The sequence below is a fragment of the Vulpes lagopus genome, chromosome 4, assembly GCF_018345385.1.
Source record: "Vulpes lagopus strain Blue_001 chromosome 4, ASM1834538v1, whole genome shotgun sequence".
Classification (NCBI taxonomy): Eukaryota; Metazoa; Chordata; class Mammalia; order Carnivora; family Canidae; genus Vulpes; species Vulpes lagopus.
In genome coordinates, this window is record NC_054827.1 from 53,224,013 (window position 1) to 53,249,323 (window position 25,311).

Consider the following 25,311-nt stretch of genomic DNA (forward strand, 5'->3'; position numbering starts at 1 on the left):
AGAGTAGCGGATCCTGAGTCCTAGCAAAGTAGCCTTTGGTACTAGACCAGAAGGTAGCCCGCAGACACAGCGGTGACATCATAGGCAAGTAGTCCTATCAGGGAAATGGGAGGTTCAGCACCTGAGACTGCTCGCCCCAGCAGACCCCAGCCCCGAGCGGGGAGGCTATCAGCTTCCCAGGGCTGTCATGGGCTCCAGGCTTCTCTGCTGTGTGGCCCTTTGTCTCCTGGGAGCCGGTGAGTTGCAGGCGTGGTGAGAAAGCCTGATATGCATTTGCCACCCCTGTGATACAGGCTTTCTGGTGATGGCTGCTGCAGGAGGCTTCCTCCCATGCTCTACCCTCAGCTCCTTTCTCTCTCCTCCCCAGCAGGCCCCGTGGAGTCTGAGGTCATCCAAACTCCAAGACACATGATCAAAGCAAGAGGACAGACAGTGACCCTGGGATGTTCCCTTATCTCTGGACACCTATCTGTGTACTGGTACCAACAGGCCCTGGGCCAGGGCCCCCGGTTTCTCATTCAGTATTACAATAGGGAAGAGAGAAGCAAAGGAGACATCCCGGCAAGATTCTCAGTGCAGCAGTTCAGTAACTACAGCTCCCAGCTGGAGATGAACTCCCTGGAGCCAGGAGACTCAGCCCTATATCTCTGTGCCAGCAGCTTGGCACAGCCCTGCACGATCGGCAGGCTTCTGTACAAAAACCTTCCACCCCTCCAGCTCAGGAAGCGATGGCGAGGGTGGCGGTGCCAACCACAGTGGCCCGGGCCCAGGTAAAGCAGACGGGCCTCTCCCAGATGCTCCTCCTGCAGCCTTCGTGTGTGGCACGTCCTAATGCTCACAGAAATCACGCAAGAGAAGTATTATTTTACCTGTTTACATACATGAGGGGAAGCAGCTTTCCCTGGTCTCATATTTCATAACCAGCAGAGCAAGGAACAGTTCTGTCCCACGACACCTGTGCTCCCCGCCCCCCCCACATCGAACTGTCATCCCCTCATCTGGTTTCCCTTCTCCAGTCCAGATTAGCAAGGCAGGAAAGATCACGCACCATATGTGATTATCATAACCTCTTCCCTGACAGCTTCAAGGAATATGACTTCAAGGTGAAGAATAGCCATTGATCCTCCACTGTAACAACAACAACAACAACAACAAAAATAAATAAATGAATGAATGAATGAATAAATAAATAAATAAATAAATAAATAAATAAATAAATAGAAAAGGGCAGTGTTCTTCGAGCTTTGTTCTTTCAGCTGTATGGCAAAGGGAATGGGATGTTTCCAAGGAAAAAATTCTGGGTTCCTGCATATGCTGCAATCTATGGTGAGGGAAAGAACCGTGGATACTCATTATTTCCTAGTCTCTTTTACTCTCTGGTTTTGGCTCCCTTCCTCTGTATACAATACTGTATCGCATAAAATAGAAAATGCAATTCAGTACAGTTCTTGTCTTTGAGAGTTTTAAGATCTGCTGTAGTAAACGTATAATATTTAGCTCACGGAAGAAAATAACACTATCATGTATTGACAACTTACCATAGGCCAAATAAAAGTCCTTTACTGGCAAAATTTCCATTAATTATCAGAAGAAAAAAAAAGTCTAAGACACAAATATGGTTTCTGCTCTCATTTTAAAGATGAGGGGATTTGCTCTGAAGTTAGAGAACTTAACCAAATCAAATAGCTGGTCGGATGCAGAAACGGGGTTCAAAGCCGGTCTAACGGACTCTTGAGTGCTGTGTTTACATCTCTATGCTATCGTGCATGTCCATGGAGACGCCCACCCTCAAAACCTGAATGTTGCTCCACGTCCTAGCCTGCCTAGCCCTAATGAAATCGTTGCAGAGATCAGTTTACCTGGGAGAAAGTGGTGTGGAGAAAGACTCCCAACTAGGTACTGTGTAGATCTGGCTCTGGCTCCAGTTCCAACACAACCTGTTAGTCAAGACCTGAGATCAGTTACTTGACATGATGGGCTAAGAATTTTCACATATAAAATGAGCTTACGCTCATATCCATCGGTATCGCTTGGAGTACACCGGAGAAGCAAAACAGATTACACACACACAGACACACACACACACATATATAATTTATTTATTTTAAATAAAATCTTAAAACGAAATTTATTTACTCATTTTATTTCACTTATTTTCTCCTGAACCCATTCATTCAAATTATTTTATAATGAAGTTTTGACAAAAAGTCATCATCTCCAAGGAAATTATTTTGTGTTCCGATCAGATGCATACAAAGTTGGGCTTCATGTTCACACACTGTGTGCTGAAGCTGAGCAGACCATAGGCAATGGTGACATCACTGAGCAATCATTCCATGTTGGGAGAAGGGTTCCCTGGACCCAGTGTCAAGCCCTCAGAACATGAGCCTTGAACTGGAAAATCCCCCTTTTGTTCTGACCTCACCTACCACCATTGCCCTGGATGGTATGGTCTTCTGTCTCCTGGACCAGCAAAGTCCGAGGCACAGATGTGAAGCCCACTTCTGGGCCTGCCAGGCCCCAACTCAAGGCTTGACATTGTGGCTATAACATCAGGCTCCCCTTGAGTTCCAGCTTTGGGTTCTGTGTCCTCTCCTGGGCCCCAAAGAAGCTGATTCACACAGGGCCCAGACATATGGTCGTGCTAAAGGGAAACCAGCACACCTGGAGGTGGCATCAGATACGAAACACAAAATCACGTACCCAGCACCAGCTACATGGTTTACAGAGCCCCTGGTTCAAATGTTATTAAGAATTTGAAGATCACAACAGCAGAGCATGGAAGTCGGTGTGGGCTTCCTTCTAAGCGTGGGACTATGGGCAACAGGATACGGTTTCTGAGCTTCCTTGTCTTTATTACTTAAGGAATAACAGCCACTCTTCACAAGAAGGTATTCCCCATGGAATGGATGTCTCAAAAACAAAAACAAACACAAACAGACCACTGTGCACTTACCCTGGAGGCTGCTACCTTTCCACAGTCCCTGACGCATCTGAATGCGTGTCAATGTGTCCTCTCAATGTATCCTCTGCACCGCGGGGCAGACATCATCTTGCCATAGAGAAAGGTCAATCACGGGTGTGAGGTGCTTCTGCTTGCTGCTATCTCACCCCAAACGTGGGAAGCAAGAGCTCTTGTGAGCATGAAGTCGCTCTGGCTGTATTTGGCAGGTGTCCTATTAGTGAATTGATAAAAAGCAAAGCAAAACAGGTCCTCAAGAATTGAGCTTGCTCTTGAGGTTTAGAAACCAGATACCAGGAGAACTGTAGCTGGAAAGATTTTAACAGGATGGTGGTTAGTGAAGCAAAATGGAAACAGATACTTGAAGGAATATTTGGGATTTACAAGTCATAAAAGGCATCAGGAAGCCCTAAGGATTTTTTCCCCCAATTCCGAACTATAGAGATACACAAAACCAGTGTGTTGATGAAGAATTATGTCACAGAAATAAAATGTACATAAGGTTACAGATTGTTTTAGGAAAAGGTGAAGATTGACTTGTAAGAGTTGTGTCAATTCAGACAAGTCCTTTCTTCCCATCCTAAGCTGTTCACTTGTGCCTTGATTTTTCTATTGTACCTTCTGGGGAAGGGGTGTGGCCCCTTGCGAGGGTTGGCTCCGGGTCCAGGCAGGAAGAATGACATCTCAGAACAACTTCCTGGAGCGCCGCCTTCCCTGCTCATCAGCACACAGGTCCAGAAGACCCCTCTGTCTGCCCTGCTCCTGTCATGAGTGTCAGTCCCCTGTGCTATGTGGGTTTTTGTCGTCTGCAGGCAGGCAAGTCCTGGGCAGGATCCCTTTCCTAGGTGAAAATCTCAAGGCCCAGCCCTAAGCCTTTCCGTTGTATGTGTGATATCAGCTTGATCTCCTTCTCTACAGGGCCTGCTGAATGCTGACCCTCAAATTTCAGATCCTGGTGACAGGACAGAGCGTGACCCTGGAATGTGACCAGGATATGAACCACAACATTATGTACTGGTATCGACAAGACCATGGACATGGGCTGAAGCTGATCCATTACTCAGTGAGTGCTGGTACCTCTGCAAAAGGAGACGTCCCTGATGGATAAAGTGTCTCTAGGTCAAATCCAAGGAGCTTCCTTCTCAAGCTGGAGTCTACAACCCGCTCCCAGACATCTGTGTCCTTCTGTGCTGGCAGTGTGGTCACAGCGCTGCACAGCTGCCTCCTCTCCACACAAAAAATGGAAGGGGAGGCCCCACACCCTGGAAGTCAGTGGAGCCCCCTGCACACTCCCAGGTCCAAGAGCCTAGGAGCCCAGGAGCCGTGAGTGGCCCATGCACTCCGTGTGAACCTCTGTGTTTGCTGAGACCTATCTCCAGGGCACTCTCAGCCTGGCCCAGACCTGCCCAGGCATCAGGTAGCTATGTCTCCACCTTTGCTCTGTCCGTGCTCTGCGGCTGTGGTTCTAGCTGGGCGGGTGCCTCTCCAGCTCTGACTGTTCTAGTCAATGGCGTGAGTCTGAGCCTCCAGGATGGAAATTATTTGTGTTGTATGAACAATGCAATGTATTACTAACAATGTATTGTTATATCAGATACATCTAGACCCCCTGTCTCTCCCTGGGACCTCAGCTGCATCTCCCTCTAATGCCCTGGTAAGGACTCTGCCCCTGCCAGCCTATCCCATGGGGTCAGTCCCCCTACAAGGCCCTGATGGGTCTGTCCTCTCCTCACCTCTGAACCCATATTGATAGCTTGCCGGTCCTCTCTGTTCCAGTCAAGATGCTAGGATCTCATCTCCGCCTTCCCATCTCAGGGAAGTCCAAGGCTATTTCCTTGAACTGGGCTTGGATTCTTCCTTTTTGTAATGGCCGATTCCCACTCTCGCTCCTGTTCCAGGTCCCCCTGAGTGGCTGGCCACTTCTGGGTACACCTGTTTCCCAGGTAGGTGGCAGACACAGTTGGCACGTCTCTGTTCTAGATTTTCCAGGCCCGACTGCACACTTTTCTCTCAATCAGTTTTAAAGTACTGACATCAAAAAGACCACCTTCTCTGACAATAATACATTGAAGATGAAAAGAAAAAAAAAAAAAGGTAGCCTTCATAAAACAACAACAACTCATGTTTACAAATATAAAAATGTAATTCTTTTATTTTTATTTTTATTTTTTTGTAAAAATATAATTCTAAATAAATGCTGAGATTTTTACCAGAAATCTAAATAGGAATTTTAAAATGTTTAGAAACAAGAGACATGGAGAATACAAAGGCTATACTTAGAGGGAAATTTATAGATGCAAAGGACTTACAAGTTCAAAAAGTAATAATCTAAATGTCAAGCTGAGGACTTAGGATGAGTATAGAATACTCTTCCTCTAAAGGAAGTAAAATCATAAAGAAGAAAAATGGGTGAAACCAAAAGCAAAATATCTTCATAAGATCCAACAAAGGATCTTGGAAATTTCCACTATTTTGGAAACTAATAAAATAAATACTTTAGGCAGGACTGACGAGGAAAGATGGGTGGTGAAAATAACATTAAACATCAAAAAGAAAGGATAGCTAAAAATAGAACAAAGCCCAAACTGTAAAAGAACACTGTGAAAATTGCCATTAAATCAGAAAGAAAAATAAATAAATAAATAAATAAATAAATAAATAAATAAATAGAAAGAAAGAAAGAAATGAGGATGTATGAAATATTAGTGTAATCTCATCAATAGCTAACGTCTACTCACCTCCTGAAACATCAGGCACAGGTAGTTTCACAGTTGAATTTTACCAACCGGTCAAATAATCGACAATTTCAGTGTTATATGAATTATTCTAGAGAATCGAGAAAGGAAGCTCTCCAACACATTTTATGAGCTATATATTCCCATTTTCACCTTGAGCAGAGCTCAGTGTCCTAGGACCAGGCCCCAAGTCAAGGAGGTGGGGATGGCCAGTGCTGGCCCAATCCTACTGTGGCTTCCGTAATTTTGTACACACTTATTCTTTTTATCTCAGAAACAATTCCAGGAACATGGAAAGATATTTTATCCCTGAGTCTGCTTTGCTTTGACTATCATTTCCCAGGTAGATTTAGGAATGTCCCCTTCACCTGCAGGCTCCTTGGACAGTCACCCAGACCCCTGACATTCAGTCACAAGAATGAGATGAGCAATTATAGCACTTGGGTGAGAGTGGTGAAGTTGTGAAGCAGGTACTTACTGCGTACCTATGAATGCCCCCCCCCCCCGTTAGGAGGGCACTCTGCTGATTTCTTGAGCAAGAAGCAGAGCCACCGAGCCACAAGGATCCTCTTTGACCCCAGCACCTTGCTCCCACTCACCCAGTCCTCTCTGCTCCTGTTCTCTCCCTGATGGAAAGGATCCATGCAACTCCAGTTGACCTACTGATAAAAGTGGCCAGACATTGATGGCTATAGAACAACTAGAAGCTCTGCTCGCAGTCAAAGGGAGAAATAAATGAACTACAACACAACTCCTTAGGTTTCAAGGACAGTTAAGTTTATTATTCCACGTTACACATCACTGTTTTAAAAGTCAATAAGGTTGAGTCGTCTTCCGTAAATCAGCGAGAAAGAATCTAATTTTTATTATTTTTTTATTTTTTAAAGATTTTATTTATTTATTCATGAGAGACACAGGGAGAAATCAGAAACATAGGCAGAGGGAGCACCAGGGTCCTCACAGGGAGCCTGATGTGGGACTTGATCCCAGAACTCCGGGATCATGCCCTGAGCCGAAGGCAGACGCTCAACCACTGAGCCACCCAGGTGTCCCAGGAATCTAATTTTTAATGCCTGGTGACTTATTCTGGCCTGAGGCTTTGCTCTGGGCTGTGGGGACATAATATTGAGGGGACACAGGTCCTTGCCAACTACAGAAGGAAGAGGAGCTGCCAACTCAAATAGTTTCTCAGGGCATCGCTTCATCCCTGCATCCCTCAATATGGCAGTGCACTCAAGAGACTTCTAGGGCGAAATTGAGCCACCACCCACCCACCCACCCATCCCAGGGCCTACTCTTGCCTAAGAAATGGATAATATTGGGCGTGTGTCACTTGGAGAATGGAGGGGATGGTGACAAAATAATTGAGATCCTGACTTGCAGATGAAACAATGAATTCCCCCTTTGATCCCTTGAATTACAGGTGCTGTGGACACATCTCGGTGACAACGCCCAGCAGACCGAGGTGAGGATGGGTGAAGGAGAAGATAAACTTCACACGCTGTGTGAGACCACTGCATCCAGACGGCACTGGAGCTGAAAGGGACAACCTAGGTGTTGAATCTCTTAAGAAAGGAGCTTATAAATATTTAAGTTAGTCCTCCAAATATGTTATAATGTAAATTGTGTTCTTTGAAGTCATGGGGATTGATAGAGGTGGTGACGTCACTATGAGAACCACCTGGTAGGGATGAGGGACCTCCCTCCTCCTCTGCTCATGCTCACGAGAACCTCAACCCGGCAAACCTCCCAGGCCAGCCCTGGCTCCACCATGGGCCCCAGGCTCCTCTGCTGTGTGACCCTCTGTCTCTTGGGGGCAGGTGAGTCCTCAGAACGCCAAGCAGTCTCAGGGAATGCGGGCCTGTGACTGTGAGCCGTGGTTCTGTGCAATGAGTACAATCTGTTTCCTCCTCACTGTGTTCAGCTTCTGTCCCCACAGGTCACGCAGAACCCGGAGTCTCCCAATCCCCCAGGCACAGGGTCACGAAGAGGGGCCAGGATGTATCTTTCACCTGTGATCCCATTTCTGGGCATGTTGCCCTTTACTGGTACCGACAGACCATGGGGCAGGGCCCGGAGTTTCTGGTTTACTTCCAAAACGACGACGCAGTGGACAAGTCAGGGCTGGACAAGACTCGGTTCTCTGCCAAGAGGCCCGAGGGGACCAGCTCCACTCTGCAGATCCAGCGTGCAGAGCAGAGGGACTCGGCTGTGTACCTCTGTGCCAGCAGTCCCACCACAGTGGGGCACAGTCACCTCCTTCCTCTTCACAAACCTCAGACTCCCCTCTCTTTGCTGTGGCTGGCGCCCCTAAACAGGCTCTCTAGTCCCCAGTGGAAAGAAGTGGGACATCAGCTGTCCTGTGGGTAGAAAGAGACACAAGATAAACTCACTCAATGAAAATAAATGTCGGTGGATGAAACCCTTCTGGCTCCTTGGGTTTCAGGAGTCCCAGAGCCAGTTCAGGCATATTTTTCCCTCTAGAGCCTCTTCTGTCCTTTCGGCCACGTAGCAGCAAGCCCGTCTTGCTGTTTGAAGTTCAGGCCTTTACTACATTGGTGGTGGTGAGGGGACGAGCTCCCTACCAAAGATAAGACCTCATTTCCTCTGCCCCTTTTGGGTGGCTCATTGTCACTATTTGTTGCCATTTTCCCAGCACCATGGTCCTGGTAGTGAGCCTGCAGCACACTTGAACGGCTTCCCCAGCTTCAGCCTGATGCCCAGAGTGAATCCAATTTCTAGAAACGGTGTGTTTTTCTCTTTGATGCGCTAGCCTCTTGAGTTGAAATCATTTCCTTGAATTGATTCAAGAAGACAGGATATTTTCTTTATAATAATGCCCCTATTCCTTTTTCTTTGTTTTATTTGCTACATTATATATTGTTATATGTTACTTGTCATAAATATAAATAATAATGCAGTAATACCATCTTCCACTCGCCTGTGGGTGAAGCTGTGGTTTGGATCTATGAACCCTAAAGCCATGCTCAGAGCTCACGGGATCTTGGATCACGGGTTTCTGGGTGTCCTGAGAGGCAGCCCAGGGGTCCAAGACTGGGACAGAAGTCACGGACTTAGCAACGATGGAGATGCTCTGAGCCTTGCCTAGCTGGTAAGCGGGTTATAGTCATCCCAACTCTAGTTCTCGGAAATTGTGGTGGGCTCAGGGCACCAAATCTCTTTTTCCCAGAGAATGAGTGTCTTTGGAAGGGAGTTTTCCTGGTCTTATTTTTTTTCTAATTTATTTATTATTTTATTATTTTTTTAAAGAGGGAGAGGGGGAAAGAGAATCTTAAGCAGGCTGTACTCCTAGTGAAGAGCCCGATGCGGTGCTCAGTCTCACAACCCTGAGATCATGACCTGAGCCAAAATAAAAAATTGGACACTTAGCCAACTGAGCCATCCAGGTACCCCTGGTCTTACTTTGATTGTGGCATCAGCACAGCACTGCTTGCTCTGCTTCCCTGTTACTGTGAAAGTGAGAAAGTCTCGGTTACAGTTGGGAGTTCCTTATCCTTGGAATGCCATTCTGGGGACTTCTTTCCTAGACCTTGTTTCCAATTTTGCCTCTTTTCTCCACGTGACCCCGGCAAATCCAGCTTCCTGATAATGCTACCTTCCCTCCCTGCTGCCTAAATGAGCAGATGCACATTGTACAAACTCCATTTAATGTAAACTGTCCCTTGCTCGTCTTAATTCCATCCATCCTTGTTTTTCCTATTAGATATTGCATCTTCCATGATTGCTTATTGTCTTATAAGATGTCCTGTATTTTTCTGGTATTCCAATTTTACTTTTTATTGAGACATCCCGGACCCGACCACATCCTGAAGGTAATCTTATTATACTCGTCTTCTGTGGATCTGTATTTTGGAGGTACTATTGATTACCCATTGGTGGCAAAAGGGGGCATTTTTGTTTACCTCCAGTAACAGAGATAAAAGAACCTCCTTACACTTCAGTCTTCTGTAATTTTTTCCCGATTTTTAGACTAAATACTATTTTCCTCCATTCCTCCCATTCTGTCCCTCTCCCTTTCAGGAGATAGATTTAAGGGAGAAGATTCCAATTAGATTTAACTGCCAGATATGTGGTAGAAGGAGAGTGGGGGAGTAAGCATGGGAACTCAAAGGAATAGATTTAGGATTGGGTGTTGGTGTTGGGATTCGGGTTTCAGGAGGTTGAGCATAAAATTTGTAGGATGCTGCTTCTGGAATATTCTCCCTACTGGGTCTGCAGACACTTCTCAGCATCCCTGGGGCCACTGCAGAAGAAACAGTTGTGAAACTGCAGTCATTGGCCACGAGATGGCACTGTGATGCCACTGACATCAAACGGGCTCTGAGGGAAGTCCGGGAGAGCAGCCAAGGGAGGGAAAGGGTTAAGAAAAACAGGCGGGGATCCAGTATCTGGCAGATGTGGAAGAGGTTTTCAGCTATTGCTAGGCTACCTACAGCTATGGAAGAGGTGGGAGGTCCCTCTAAACAGCAATGAGCTCCACAGTTGAAGGATTGGGGCAAGGCAGCCTTGATGCCAGGGGCAGGTGCAGACAGAGGAGCAACTGTCTCAGAGGAATATGGGAAACTAAAAGGGTGGGGTGCACCCTGAACTCAGTGCACTGCAGCCACACCCCATCTCCCCTGAAGGCCTGTTAAGCAATGTCTGAGAGAGGAGTAGCTGACCCTGCCTGAGCAGAGTGGGAAGGGACCCTGGGCCAGGGAGTCTGCAGGGGCGGGAGGCAGCGACCTTCCAGGGAGACTCACCAATCCCTTGGAGAAGGGCTTCCAAACTCCCTCTCTGGGTCCTGTGGATGAAAGCATTTAGCTGGGACAGGCCCCTTCTCGCCTGCCTCTGCCATGAGCCTTAACCTCTTCTGTGTGTCTGTCTCCTGGGAGCAGGTGAGTGCTGGACTCAGCTGGACACCTGTGCCAAGGTTTTGCAAAGTCACAGCTCCAAGCCTTTTCCGTTCTTTTGCAGATTCAGGTTACTCCTTAAGTCTTGCCTTTACCCTCTGTCTGCCTCTCCAACAGGCCCCATCGATGCTGTGATCACCCAAATGCCAAGACACCGTATTAAACAAAGAGGAACCAAGATGATCCTGGAATGTTCTCAGGATATGAACCATTTTGCAATGTTCTGGTTTCAACAGGATCCAGGACAGGGGCTGAGGCTGATCCATTATTCAAGTGATGTCAGAAGCATTGCCAAAGGGGATGTCGCAGAAGGGTACAATGTCTCCCGAAATGTGAAGGAGGATTTCCCCTGACCCTAGAGTCAGCCGGCACCAACCAGACCTCGCTGCACCTCTGCGCCAGCAGTTTACCCACAGCCCTGCTCAGCCAGCTGCGCTCTGCACCGAAAGCTCAGCCACAAGCATGAAAGATCTTCGTTCTTAAGCCCCTGCTCAGGAGGGGGAAGAACCTGCTCTTACTGAGGCTTCCACCTGACTTGCTGGCAATGGGTTCTCAGGTTGAAGGGCCTTGTACAGGGTGATCCTCAGTGTGAACCGTGTGCTATGATTGTGCAAAGGGGTGTGAAAGTACACGCAAATAGCACCTAATGTTATTGCACTCACTCTGGGATATTCTGGTAATTGAGTAAAGCAGAGGAACAAGTAGCATCTAACATGAAATTTCTATTTCCCTTTCTTTATCTTTATTTTTAAAGATTTTATTAATTTATTTGACAGAGAGCACAAGCAGGCGGAGCAGCAGGCTCCCCGCTCAGCAGGCTCAATCCCAGGACCCTGAGATGAAGGTAGACGTTTAACTGACTGAGCCACCCAGGCACCCTGTATTTCACTTTCTTTTCAATGGAGAGGAACAAAGCAGAAAAGCAGCTAAGCAGCTTTTAACTCCCTGAATGGTCTGGGATTCTTCAGATCTAAAACTATTACATAAAGTTGCCTTGGGGTCAAAACCACTGCACACCCTGCAAAAAATTCTCTGAAGGAAAAACCTTTTAATAACAAGTTATAAAGCACACAAGTAAACAAGCCAGTTAAGGGAAATGTTAGTAGATGCATCAAATAGCAGCATTATAGCCAAAAAGACTACAAACGAAGTCTTTACCAATGGTTGTAGGGCCATGTTTTGAGTCTTCTGAGGATAGGGAGGGTAGATTAAATCAAGGACCAATTTCTTACCATCCCTTTGGCTTGGATTGAAATCTGTGAGCTCCTCAGCTTTTTTCTTATAAAAAACTACAAAATGATATTAGGCGATAATTTTAATCGCCCCACAGCCCATTTCCTTCCTTGGCTCCTTATAAATAGAAGTCCGAACCCAAAAGCAACATTGCCCAGCTTGGGATCCATTCGTTCCAAGACTGGGCGTCCATAGTTGGGTTTTACAGGATGTGCGAACCCCATGAGCCACACAGCCTATGAGATCATGTGCTGCCCTTGTACACACCTGAGCCTGCAAGGGTGCTGCTGGCTCATCCAGGGCCTGCTCACAGAGAGGGGCGCAGACTGCTCGCCCGGCAAAAAAAAAAAAAAAATCAATTCATGGATTGGCCAATCTGCTGAAAGCCTAATGAGATGCTGAATTGTAAAACTGATAAATGACCATTTTGCCAAACCATGGAGTTTACAGGAGTTCAGGATTCATGTAATGACGTCGAAAGCATTGGAGGATTTTTTAAAAAATCATTTGACCTACAAAACTCAGCCATTAATCCTCAGCTGTTTTTTAGTAAACTTCTTAGTTCAGTTTATTTGGGTGCCAAACCTGGATGCTTATGTTTCAGTCTTAGGGACCACCTCACATCCTCAGCATCTCACCTCTGTGAGTGTCCTTGTCTTCTCTTATTTGTTTGTGATTCATTTCCAGATTGGACTGTGTGGAATGCAAACGTAAAATTGTGTATGCTTTCCATCTTTTAGGGAATTCACTTATATATGTTTTAGTAGCACCTTATTAAAGTACAGTTAATAGTAAAATAACTCAAATGCATGATACACGTACAGCTTGGTAAACTTTCACAGATGTCTACACTGGTGCAGCCATGACCAAAATCAAGATTAATAACATTTCCATCACCTAAGAAGGTTTCCTTGTGCGCATTTCCAATCAATTTCTTTCCCAGAGCTAACCACTTTTTTTGATTTTTATCACCATAGTTTTGTCTATACTTGAACATGTTGTGAAAGGATTTCAATCTAAAATGGAACCAGGAGGACATAAAATGGAAAATCTCATGCAAGTGCCCTCAGAGAAACAATATGTGAAGACTGAGAGACTGATTTCCCATAAATGCCTGAGTTATAGAAAACTGAGAATGTTGGAATTTTCTTAAATAATAGGGAGTTAGTTGGTCTAGGGTTACCTCAGATCACTCCAGGGAAATTTTTGCTTATGATTTCCAGAGGAATAAACAAGAAATGGCTGAGGTTGTGATGGTCTTGCAAAATAAGCTAAATTAAGCTTCGTTTGTCTGACCGGATGGGTTTTGTCTGGATTTTCAAAGCTGGTCTCCTTTTGTATTCAATTTTCACAGACCTCACCGAGCTCTCCCCTGTCTTCATCCTTGCTACTGTCTGCGTCCTCAAGTGCACTACCCCTACGGTTTCCAAAAACTCTTCTTTTTGACAGTTCTGAGCTCGGCATTCATATAAATGAAACCATATAGTAAATGCTCTTTTTCAATTGACTTCTTTCTCTCAAAAATGAATATTTTTGAAATGTACTCAAGTTGTTGTGTTTATCAGTAGCTTATTCTTTCTGATGACTGCGTGATATTCCACTGCACAAATATATCGGGATTTATTTATCCATTCTCCCACGGGTGGATATTGGGGTTGTACCAGTTTTCAACCATTACGGATAAAGCTGCTCGGAACATTCTTGTACAAGTAATCTCGGGACATTCTTGTACAAGTAATCATGAGTAAAGACATTTATTTCCCTCAGATGTAGGCAGAAAAGTGAAATTGCTGATTCGTAGGGTAGATGCATGTTTGACTTCATTAGAAACAGTTGAACAGTTTTCCAAAGTGGCCAATTTACAATACTGAGAGACGGGGTCCCCCTGGCTCCCCATTCTCACCAACATTTGGTGACCTCCGTCTTATTATTGTTAGCCATTCTGTGGAGACTGCAGTGGGCTCTCCTTTGCATTTCACTATTGCGTGATGGCGACGTTTGTTGTTGGCCATTTCTATCTTCCTGTTTTCTCTTGCAAAAGCCCTGCTTTTAAATCCGTTCATTAAAAAAAAAAAAAATGGGTTGTCTTTATGCCATTGATTTGTAGGACACATTTTTATGCCTAGGGAGGAGTGTTTGGACCATTAAATATGCAGAGTCTGTCCTCCCTTGGTGGCTTGCCCTTGTGCTTTCCTTATGTGGCCTTTGGATGAGCTAGAGTTGCACATGTTTGCAAAGTCTCATTTATCACTTTATTCTTTTACATCTTGTGCCTTTTGCGTCCTGTCTAAAGCATGTTTGCCTACCCCCAAGACGAGTCTTTCCTTTCTATTTCTTGCTCTGCTCTCCTGTGGCTGCCCCATTCCTTGCTCTTTGGCATTAGCTGAAAATGTCCCACCTCCAAAATCACAAATTAATCATCCTACTATCTCCCCAGATAGTAGGGGCAGGGCAGTTTTTCATCTGCAGGATGAAAAACTAGGATAGTAGTAGGATAGTAGCTTTTTATCCTACTACACCCGTTCCTTGACCTTTTCCATTGGTAAGGATCCTTTCTTCCTATTCCCCAGGGTCCTTCCAAACTGTCATTACCTCACGCTAGGGTAGAGTCAATGATGTTACATCCTTTTGACACAACTTTACAAACCTTCCTCACTCTTCCACCACGATCTTTGTAGGTTGCCCTTACATCACAGAAACCAAGCCAGACGGAGTGCATGGACGTCTCTTGTTCACGGCAACAGCTGAGCGCCATCCGAATGAGCCATACACCTGCACCAACTGGTATCATGGTAAATCCGTGGTTGCTAACCTCACCTGCCTTTATATCCCTGCCTTGAGATGTCAGTGCTCCTGCTAGTTTTCCAATACTTACATTCTTTCTAATATTTAAAACTTTGCTCACTCACCTTAACATTTGCCTGCTTCCCTTCTTGCCGCTGAAATCAAAGGAGATTGTGGCTGCCCGGGCAGTGAGGGACACGGCCACTGGGGAAGTCGGAGTGAGGGTCCCGAGGAAGGATCCGCAGGGAGCATTGTGTGGCCCAGCATGCAGGTGAAAAACTGCCCTGCCTTGAACTTCACTAGGTGACAGGAGGTGAGGAGTACCGTCGTGCTTCCTGTATCTTCTTTGCATTCTCTGTCCCCAAGTCACACTGTTTATTTTCACGTTCATATTTCTCAACACTTCTGCTGACTATCTCAGCAATGCTAATTGCAGACTGTTAGGGCTTTTGTTACTGCTAATTGCAGAATGTTCGAACTTCTGTTACCACTAATTGCAGAATGTTTGGGCTTTTGTTCCTTTTTTTAAGTCAAAATACAGTCCCTGTGCCTCATTTTCCCTTGCTATGTCTATAGCACACAGGTGTGCAGGGTAAGGGAAGCCAGGAAGCCAGGAAAGGAAGAAGCATCCTAGGGCTGGCGTAAGTGAGTGGCTCTTATTCCCTGAGACAACTGGCCTGGGTGGATGAGAAGTGTGGGTCCCTGGGCACTTGGGTGCTGTAGCTACGGGACACTGCTGCCCGTTGGTCCTGTGGCCTTTGGCAGGGAAAAGTAGGGACTATGAAATGTAGCCCCGAGAAGGGAACCGAGGGAATAGATCTTGCAAACCAGAAGAGTTGCTAACCTTGCCTCTTCTCTCCTGTGATTTCTCCTATGAGCTACATTCAACTGCAAGATAGAGGAAAAAGGACCCCAGTTAATATCCCCCAGTGAGGTCAGCCTCTCAGGACAGGGTGGGTCTGGAGGGGTAGACATAAACTCTCCAGAACATTTTACCCGGGCTGGGCTTGAGGACAGGAAACCCTGAGCTGGCCAAGCCTGTGCTGTAGGCCAATAAAGTCCTGGAACAGTTTCTGGGGAATCTGCGCCTGTAGTAATTTATAGGCAACCCAGGCCCCTTTGGATCCCATCAGGTGGATTGAATCTTGGTAACTCTACAGCACCAGCCACTCAGGACGGGGGCTGGGGAATGCTGCTGGGAAAAGGAAAACGTAAAGACAAAATTTGGTGTGAACCTAACATCTGAGAGGGGACTGGAGGACACGCAAGCGGAGGGGGAACAGGGATGCACTGGTGGGCGAGCTCCAGCCCAAGCAGGGGAGGTAAGTGAGCAGCCTGGTTGAGGTGGGTGCAGGTGAAGCAGAGGTGGCTGACCTCAGGGAAACATCAGTGCAGCTGCGTGGGCCTGGACCTCGCCCCAAGCCAGCCCTTCTGACTGCAGACCGGGAGGGGAGTCTGGTGTGCAGGGCGGCGCTCTCTGTGTGGTGATGCCAACAGGGCAGCGCCCCCGCAGAATAATCTTCCAGCCTGGAAAGGGGAACCTGAGAGCTCATTTCTTACCCAAGAGGACTAGAACCTAGAACCCTGAGTGCAAGAGTCACGGTGCTGCCCACCCCTGCCGTGCCAGGGGCTCCGGGCTCCTCTGCTGGCTGTTGCTTTGTCTCCTGGGAGCAGGTGAGTCCTGTGGGCAAGGACAACATGGATCTTCTGAGCCTGCTGACTCCTGACTCCTTCACTTTACCTTCTGGGTCAGCCTTCAGGCTCTCTCCCACGCTCATTTTATGTCTGCATTCCCCAGGCCCAGTGGAGGCTGGAGTCACCCAAACTCCACAACACCTGATCAAAGCAAGAGGACAACGAGTAACACAGATGTTCCCTGGTCTCTGGGAACTTCAGTGTATCTTGGTGTCAACAGGCCCTGGGTCAGGCCCTCTTATGAACATACACAAAGAACAAAAGGAAACATCTCGGATCGATTCTCAGGGCAACAGTTCGGTGACTATGACTCTGAGCTGCGTGTGATCTCCTTGGAGCCGTCGGACTCAGCTGCCTATCTGCGCCAGCAGCTTGGCACAGCCCTGCAGGGCCACCAGCGTTCTGTGCACAAGCCTCCCTGCTTTGCTCTAACAGTGAGAGAGCGGGCAGGCTTCCACGGAGGTTTCTCTCCTGCAAGGGGAGGTTTTCAGTTGTCTCAAAGACATGTCCTGTCCTGCTGAGCTCAGAGCACCACCCGCTAGCAAAAGCCAGGCTCACAGGCACACAGATGTGGGTGTTTCCACATCTGTCCCCACACTGGGTGTTCCCAGGTCTGTGCCTGCATCACCCTGTGCCTGTCAAGTCCTGGGTGACACCAGGAGTGGCAACTGGCCCTCCATGTGTGCTAGATTCTTTGTATATATTGCATGTTTTAACGCTTTGCAACAGTCAGCCGGGTCAAATAGTCCTATATCCTCTTTGTTGATTGAAAGGGCGTAGAGACACCAGGTCATTTCCCCCGTGTCTCGTGGTCTAGAAGAAGCAGACCTGGGAAGCAAATTTGTCTGTGTTTCTCAAGTCTGGGCTTCCCCCATGTGCCCTTCACCCACCAGTAGCCTGGGTGTCGGGGTCAGTAGCCGGAGGCCCCGGGCACCACAGGCCCTCCTGCGGTCCAGCTGGGTGGCAGTGGAAAGTTCGTGCACCATCCATGGCAACTGTGAGGAACATATAATTCCACACTGATTCATCGTCATCTGTACACATTCCTCACGTCTCTTCCCAGTCTGTGACTTACGTTTTCATTTTTACGGTGTGCTTTGCCATATGAGGGTTTAATGTAATGCAACTGAAATGATAGTTTTCTTTGTGTCTCAACTAAAAAACTCTCCCTTCGATGAATGCCTAAAAATATTTTCCTGAATTTATCCCAGTAAAATTAAAATTTTCCTTTGCACGAGAAAGAATAAATGTACCTGGAATATCTTTCCATGGGAGGAATGGAGTAGAGATCTAGGAATAAGAAGAAGGGACATATGTTTGGGGCAGAATAAAAAAAGATTCCAAGCAAGGAAAAGAACACGGCACGCACAAGGAAATGAGTGAACGTGCGTGAGTGTGGCTGCGGCAGAGAGAGCCGGGGGAGACTGTGCAGGGTGATGGTGGAGAGACAGAGGGAGGGCAAACATTATAGGGCCTTGTAGGGCTATTGCCTCACAGAAAAAAGACAGCCAGGAGCAGACACCATATGAGTGAAGGTCTATGACTGGATTTGGAGCGTAGTCAAGGGTAAGACCTACTTCCCCAACACCCAAGCTGGAGAAGCACTCCCTCTATGTCCTGTTCTGTCCTGACTCTGCATGGCCAGCAGGCTCCTCTGCTGTGCCACCCTTTGTCTCCTGAGGCAGGGGAACCCTCCAAAGCCCTTTTCTGGGCACACCAAGCCCTATCCTAAGCCTTTACTTTATGTCAACCTTGACGGATTCCCTCTTGGACCTTATCTCCAGCTTTGGCTTCTCTTGATCACAGATGCCATGGATGCTGGAACTCTCCAGATCCCAAGATAATAAGAACAGGACATAAGGGGACACTGAAATGCTCATGACTGCTGTCCATGGCCATATGTATAGGTGTCGATAGGACCCCAAACCCGGCTAAGCTGATGTAATACCTCACACACAAAGGAGAAATCCCTGATGGGCCTGTGACTTTCTGTCACAGCCAAAGATGTTGTCCTCTGGTCTGACACTGTGTCCCTGACCTCTGTGTCCTCTGGCTCCAGCCGGTACCCCATAGTCACCTCCCCTGCACAGAGAGGCCCACAGTAGATGCACAGAGAGACCCACAGTAGACACAGGTGGGCTTGTCCCCAGGCAGGAAGGACATTGCCCCAGAGTGGCCTCTCCTAGACTTCCCAGCATGGGGCATGGGAGTCCAACCTTCTCTTCAGGCCCCTCCCATGGCTCTGCCATGGGAGCTATCACAGCTCTGGATTTGCAGAGCAATTCTGCTCACCCGGCTGCTTTCAGAAAGGGAGGACCGTTTGAAAGGAGACACTCTGATCTGACACCACAGGTCTAGATTCCCAGTCCCATTAGCCTTGGATGAGTCCCTCTACCCCAAGCCACCTTTGTCTCAGCCACGAGCCTTTGTCCTGTCCTGTCTGCTCCTGGCTGTCCTTCTGCATTTCTGTGCCCTCATTTCTGCCTCAGCCACACCGGCCTCCACTCCTCTCATTCCCCACGAGTGTCCTCCTCCTCCCCAACAAAACATAGATCTCCCCTTCACCAGCACCCCGTCAGGGAAGCACTGCTTGCAGGGTTACTGGTCAACCCCCTTACCCCCAAGTGCTCAAAGCTCACAGTATTCAGCTGTCATCATGCACAACCCCGTGTGACTCTTTACTAGAAAGCCTCCCAGTCAGTCTCCAGACTGTAAAGAACGGTCCTGCGGGGGGTGTTGAGTCTTCCATCCCCATCTGCCAACAGCAGAAGGAAGACCACCCAGGTACCTGGTGAGGCCACATCAGGGGCTCCATTTACAGAAAGAGGCCATGTCTTAGTCCTTGAAGGATGGTGAGAGTCCTTCAGGATGGAAATAATCAAACAAACGTGTGCCTAGAATGGCCCAAGGACAGATCGAAACCCAAGTTTCGCCTGAATGATTCACATCAATGCTTTAAAGTCTAATGCAGTTTCATCTCCTGAGGCAGTGAAGACCAGAAATAGACTACTTATTTCAAAGAGTCAAACCTTACAAAGACTAGAAGTCAGAACATCTTCCCTAGGGACAGCGGCGCTTCCCACTCATAGGCCAAGAACTTATTGGAGAACAGGCTGTGACCTGTTGACGAACCTTGGGGTAACCTCACAATCGGTGGGGCTGCGTTGTAATCATGCGGCTGCTTGAATGAGAAACAAAAGGCATCTCCAGCCTGTGAAAATTAACTTATTTTTGCTGAGTTTGGAAATACAGGCACTAGAGGTGTTCCTTCCTTTTCAAATGAGGGGCGGACTCAAAGCACATTCTGTACTGAGGAGTCAGGCAGGAACTCCCCTTGCCCCAAAGTGTCAGGAACAGAGCCCTGTTAATTCACAGCACCAGGTAAAAGCAACATCAAAGGTGCAGACCTCACTGCTCACCCGCCTCACCAGGGAGAGGTCTGTCAGGTGCACCGGGAGCTTGTGCTCTTTTATGTGACCGTTTCCTCTTGGCATACTAAAGAAAAAGGGGGGCATTTATAATTGTTCCTTGACTTGCACCTCTCTGGACATTGCCCATTTAAGATGCCACACATCCTGCAATTTGATCAAGAGTCTGAACCTAAAGCTGTCATGTGGTTAAGCTATGTTTTGTAGTAAAAAAAAAAAAAAATCAATAATGTATAAAAGAACATGTTAGGATTGGGTGGCTTAATGGGTTGACTGTCTGCCTTGGGCTCAGGTCATGATCCCAGGGTCTTGGGATCGAGCCCTGAGTTGGCTCCCTGCTCAGCGGGCAGTCTGATTCTCCCTCTCCCTCTGTACTCTCTCTCTCTCTCTCTCAAATAAATAAATAAAATCTTTAAAAAAAAAACATGTTAAACATTAATAATCCTCTCCCCTCTCCAAACACACTTCTGTCCGTCCCTGTCTCAGGTAGGTTATCAATATTAACACTCTTGTGTATTTTCTACCAGCTCTCTTCCCCGGACTCACGCACACCTGTCCACCCAAATACACCTGCAAAAACTGGGATGCCCTGTGCACATTAACTGCCGCACACATACTTCTCCCACTTAATCTGCTTTGCATTTTATTTGTCCAGGTTGGTAGATGCAGACCTCACTTGCTCCTATTTGATGCTTCATATTGCACAATGTGGTGACAGGTGCGTTGATACTCCATCATCACTATGTTATTCCTTTCCTGACTGGTCTTCCCCAAAATGACTGGACAGCCTCTTTGTGTTCCTACATTCTCCAGACTCCAGCTCCTTGGGGGATGAGTAGGGCACTTCCATCACTCACAGTCTTGGAGGTCTGGGAGCTCCAGCCATGCCCCTTTACATGACCTGATGGGGAAGGAGGAAGGGATGGGCACTCCCTACACCCACTTAGGACTATGCAATCTCTCAGTTACTCCTCATAGCACATTGTGAAGTATACAATGTACCACTGTACAGGTAAGGAGGCTCAGTTTCAGAAGGGTTGATGGCCTTGTGCATGGACTCAGAACTAATATATGGTGGAGCCAGACTATAAATGCCAGTTTGTTCATGTCTGTGTGGAAGGTGCAGGAAGCAGAAGGTCACTGGGAGGAAGAGGTTGTCAGACCAGACGCCAGAGCTAGAAGGGTCTATGTGTGTCCTGTAACCACTGGAGGTAAAGGTAGTATGACACTGGCCATAGAGACATCCTAGAAGGCAGTTGGTTGGTGGCCTGGCCCCAGAGAGCTGACCTTTGAGAAAATCATTTTGACAAGAGGCAGCAGAGACACAGATGTGAATAAACTGAGGAAGGGGAATCTGTGAGAAGCGATTGTTAAAATGAGGGAAGGGGGAAAGGCAAGGAAATGGTCCCTTCAAGCATGTAAGATGTAGAGGAGAACAATGTTAATTAAAATCCAGGCTCATTCTGATCTGTTTGCCTTTTAAATGGTTGGAAAATGGGAACATTTATATTGAAGGTGAAGTCAGCGTCTTCACTATCCTTTTCCTTGTGATGTTTGATGAGGAAGAGAGAAAGCTGGAGGTGCCGATGAAGGCCACAGTGGATGTTTGGTGGGACACCCTGATGGATCACTCAGCACTCAGGGAGATTCCCAGGGGCCAGCAGCAGGCCAGTTGTCCTGCATCACAGCTCGGGGGCATTTTATCTTGGTTTGGGAGGATTGGAGTATTTTTCCTTATAGGAGGGTGTGGCTGATAAGGCTTTGAAAGTTATGCCAGGAATGCAAAGGAGCAGTCTAGTCTCAATGCAGCCTTTTAGGGGCCCCAAGGGTCAGTTCCCACCCCACCTCCATCTCTACTGTACACCTTCCACCAGGATGATAAGGGTGACATGGTCTGACTCCTTCTCAAAGGGAGGTTTGGAGCATTTATTTATTTTAGAAGTCACTTAGAAACACCAGAGGCACCAAGATAAGGAGCCGGGGACAAAAAGCAGTAGGGAGATTAATGAAGTGATAGAAGAAATTCTGTTTTTCAGCCGCAGAATTAATAGAAGATCCCAGCTTAGATCAGTACCCACCAGAGGCACCGTTTCATCCCTTGTAGCTCTGAACTGTGAATTCAAACAGCTTTGGGGACATAAATGTGACTGCCTCACCCCGCACCCCACGGGTCCTGTGCCCAAAGCACAGATGTGACCAGGCAAACGCTGAGCTGAGGTCGAAATAGGAGCACACAGAGGGAGGTGAACGGTCAGCATTCAATCCCTCAGGGTGGAAGGAGCACTTTGCCCAAAGTCCTATCCCTCCCTGTGGCAGCTGGCATCTAATGACTGGCTGGTATCCCCTTTCCTAGAACACTAATCAATGGGATTCAGAATATGTATTCTTTTATTGGAAAAATGTTTGCTTCATGGTTCCCTCATGAACCTGAGTTCATGCACAGAGTGAGCTTGGCACAGGTGGACATCAGGTCACCCAGAGCTGTGCTGCCCTGGTGGATCCTTGTGCCCAAGGTAGACAGTACTTGGCCTGCTTGGGCCACCTGAGGGCGCTTTGGGTCCACCGAGCGGCCGTTGACGAGCATCTGGGCGACAGGGAGGGTGAAGGAGAAGCAGGCTTGCCTTCCTTGGTCCTGGCATCAAGGAGATTGTCCATCAATCAGCGCTGGCCCATGAAGGGCCGATCACAGTCTCACATTAACTGATGCTCAGGTGTGTTTGCCATGAACTCCACCTTTCTTGCTGCAAAGGCCTTTCTTGGAACAGTGTGAGGAGGCTTCAGTGGGGCAGCCTGAAGTGTGAGGAGGCTTCAGCCAGGGGCAGAGAGAGGAACACAGAGGAAAATAGAGAAGCTGTGGGGGACCCTGGCCCAACCCTACCTGGCCTAGCTGGCATGGCCAGCCACACCTGCCCAGCAGACAGCTGGACAGAACGGAGGACAGCCTGCAGCAGCTGAGCCTATTCAGGGAGTGCAAGGTGCCTGCAAGAGCCTAAAAGGACAGTGATGTCAGAACACTGACATCACAGGCAAGCCCTCCAAACAGAGATAAGAGAGGAGACCAGAGCCCGGAGTAGGAAGATGCCGGGCCCTGTCCTGCCTGAGTCTGCCTGGGGCACCCAGCTGCTCTGCTGTGTGGCCCTCTGTCTCCTCTGGACAGGTGAGTCCTGAGCTCAGGTGGGACATCGCTTGAAATGCTGCTGGAATCTCAAATTCCTCCCTAGACCAGGTCATGAGCTGCTGTCTCCTTCTTCCACAGGTCCAGTGGGTGCTGGAGTCATCCAGACCCCCAGACACCTAATCAAAGGCAGCGGGGGGAAGGCTCTTCTGGAATGCCATCTCGTCTCTGGACACAACACTGTGCGCTGGTACAAGCAGGCCCCGGGACAGGGCCCCCAGTTCCTCTTTGAGTATTATAGACAGGAGCAGAGAGACAAAGGAGATGTCCCCGCACGATTCTCAGCACAGCAGTTCAGTGACGCCAGCTCCCTGCTGGAGATGAACCCCCTGGAGGCGGGAGACTCAGCCCTGTATCTCTGTGCCAGCAGCTTGGCACAGCCCTGCGGTGTGACTGGCTTTCTGTACTCAAACTTTCCTGTCCCAGCAGAGGATATAAGAGGGAGGGGAAGGGGTGTTCTTAGCCAAGTTCCAGGGATGCATCTAGTTTCTTTTCTAACCCTCTGCCTTGCTGAGCTCAGCCAGAGCACCCCTGAACATGTGGGCCCCAGATTCACTGAATATTCTCGAAATCCCTAGCTGATGGCAAGAGCTCCTGTGCTGTGCTAGAGTGTAAGTGTAGCTGTAATGCAAGATAGACATAGCATGTCCATTTTACAGATGAGGAAGCTCTCAGTATGCCATGTTACAGATAAGAAACAGTAGCTCATGGACTTTCCAAAGATTTCATATTTAAAGTCTCAGAGGCAGGAGTCGAATCCAAGTCTCCATGCCTCCGAAACCAACATTTCCTTAAAATTGCATGGTGTTTTCTGGGCCTTGGGCCGTAAGATGTAGCAGACCACTGTCTTCCATTTCAGTACTGGCTGTGGTGGGGAGGGCTCACATCATGGTGTGGGGGTTTCTTTTCTTTCCTTTTTTTAAAATTTTATTTATTCATGAGATACACAGAGAGAGACAGCGACAGACAGAGGGAGAAGCAGGCTCCCAATGGGACTTGGATCCCTGGATTAGGATCATGCCTTGAGCAGAAGGCAAATGCTCAACCCCTGAGCCACCCAGGCACCCCAGTGGAGTTGGGTTTCTATAGCTACTGCCTGCCCACTCCTAGGACTAGCTTCAAGCCAGAAAATGTGTTTGTCCCATCATAGTTCCACTAGGATGGGGCCAGTGTAGCCCCCAATACAGGAGCTAAGTGATTAGGGGGTTTCTAGTCTATCAAAGGATTCAGCCAAGGAAACAGGAGCCCTCCAGGAATCTCAAGCAGAATGGGAGTTAATACAGGGAATCGTGCTTCTAAACCAGAAGAAATTCTAGAGGAGGAAGGGTCCTTGGAGGCTGCAGCTCGCTCACACGTCTAGCACTTTCTATCAGAAAAGCTGCAATTGCTACTTCTTGCCCAGGCCAGTCCCTGCAGAAAACAGCAGAGAGCCACAGCTCATAAATGTGTGGCATAGCCATTTACAGGTGGCAGGTACAAGTCTATTGGCGAACACACACTGTTTTAATCCTATTCCTTTTATTTGAAGTTATAGAAAATTCACTTATTTATTGCTCGTTTTTCTCTGTGGCACGTACTTAAGTGCATTATTTCAGTTAATTTTCTTGAGACCCACATGAGACAGGACAATTTATCCACACTGCAGGTGAAAATACCAGTGGCTAGAGTGTAGGTCATTTGCTGAAGGGGGCCCAGCTCACAGATATTGGACTGGCACTCAAACCTAGGCCACACTGACTTAATTGCTACGCTCCTGCATTTTGGTAGAGGGAGACATCTGCACAACTGGAATACTGACCCAAAAGTGCCTTCCAGAAACACTGGCCCTGATACAGTCATTTGCACAGGGTTGCTACCTACTGAAGAGGACTTCCAAGGTTTCCATCTATTCATATTCTGACCTGCCTTGGACCAGTGACCTGGAAAATATCTGGCTTGGTTTTCCCACTTGTAAACTAAGGCCGATAACATGTGTCTTGCAGAAATATTATGCAAGAAAAATAAAACAAACTGCCTGACACAAAGTATAGGCCCAAGAAGTCTTAGTTCCCCTGTTAACTTTGATAAGTCTCTGGTCTAGCACAATTATTTACTGGGTGCAATTCTGGGATCAAAGGCAGGCATGGATTACTTTTGCCCGACTCGCCTACATTCCCGACACAAAGTCATCTGAAGTGTAATTACAGTCATCTGCTAATTCATTATGTGAAGTTAATTGCAAAGAGTTGCCTCTTAAGGGAAGGTGAAAATGAGGCCTATGGCAGCACTTTCTGTTTGATATTAAGTCTGATATGCAAGAAAGTGGGTGCTTCCAGAACAGTGTGGCTTGGGTGCAATTGGTGATCACACAAAAGATCTGATAAAAGACAGGACAGTTTCATTCATG

At 47.5% G+C, this 25,311-nt stretch overlaps 1 pseudogene and 2 gene segments (V, D, J or C); all 3 read left to right on the top strand.

The window, feature by feature from the left end:
• Positions 1-7,442: 7,442 nt before the first annotated feature.
• On the top strand, positions 7,443-8,067 carry LOC121488745. The segment is given in 2 exon segments: positions 7,443-7,517; positions 7,637-8,067. Coding segments are annotated over 2 exon segments (480 nt in total).
• Positions 8,068-10,553: 2,486 nt separating this feature from the next.
• On the top strand, positions 10,554-11,076 carry LOC121488746 (annotated as a pseudogene).
• Positions 11,077-22,819: 11,743 nt separating this feature from the next.
• Positions 22,820-23,503, top strand: LOC121488747. The segment is given in 2 exon segments: positions 22,820-22,907; positions 23,007-23,503. Coding segments are annotated over 2 exon segments (576 nt in total).
• Positions 23,504-25,311: the final 1,808 nt, after the last annotated feature.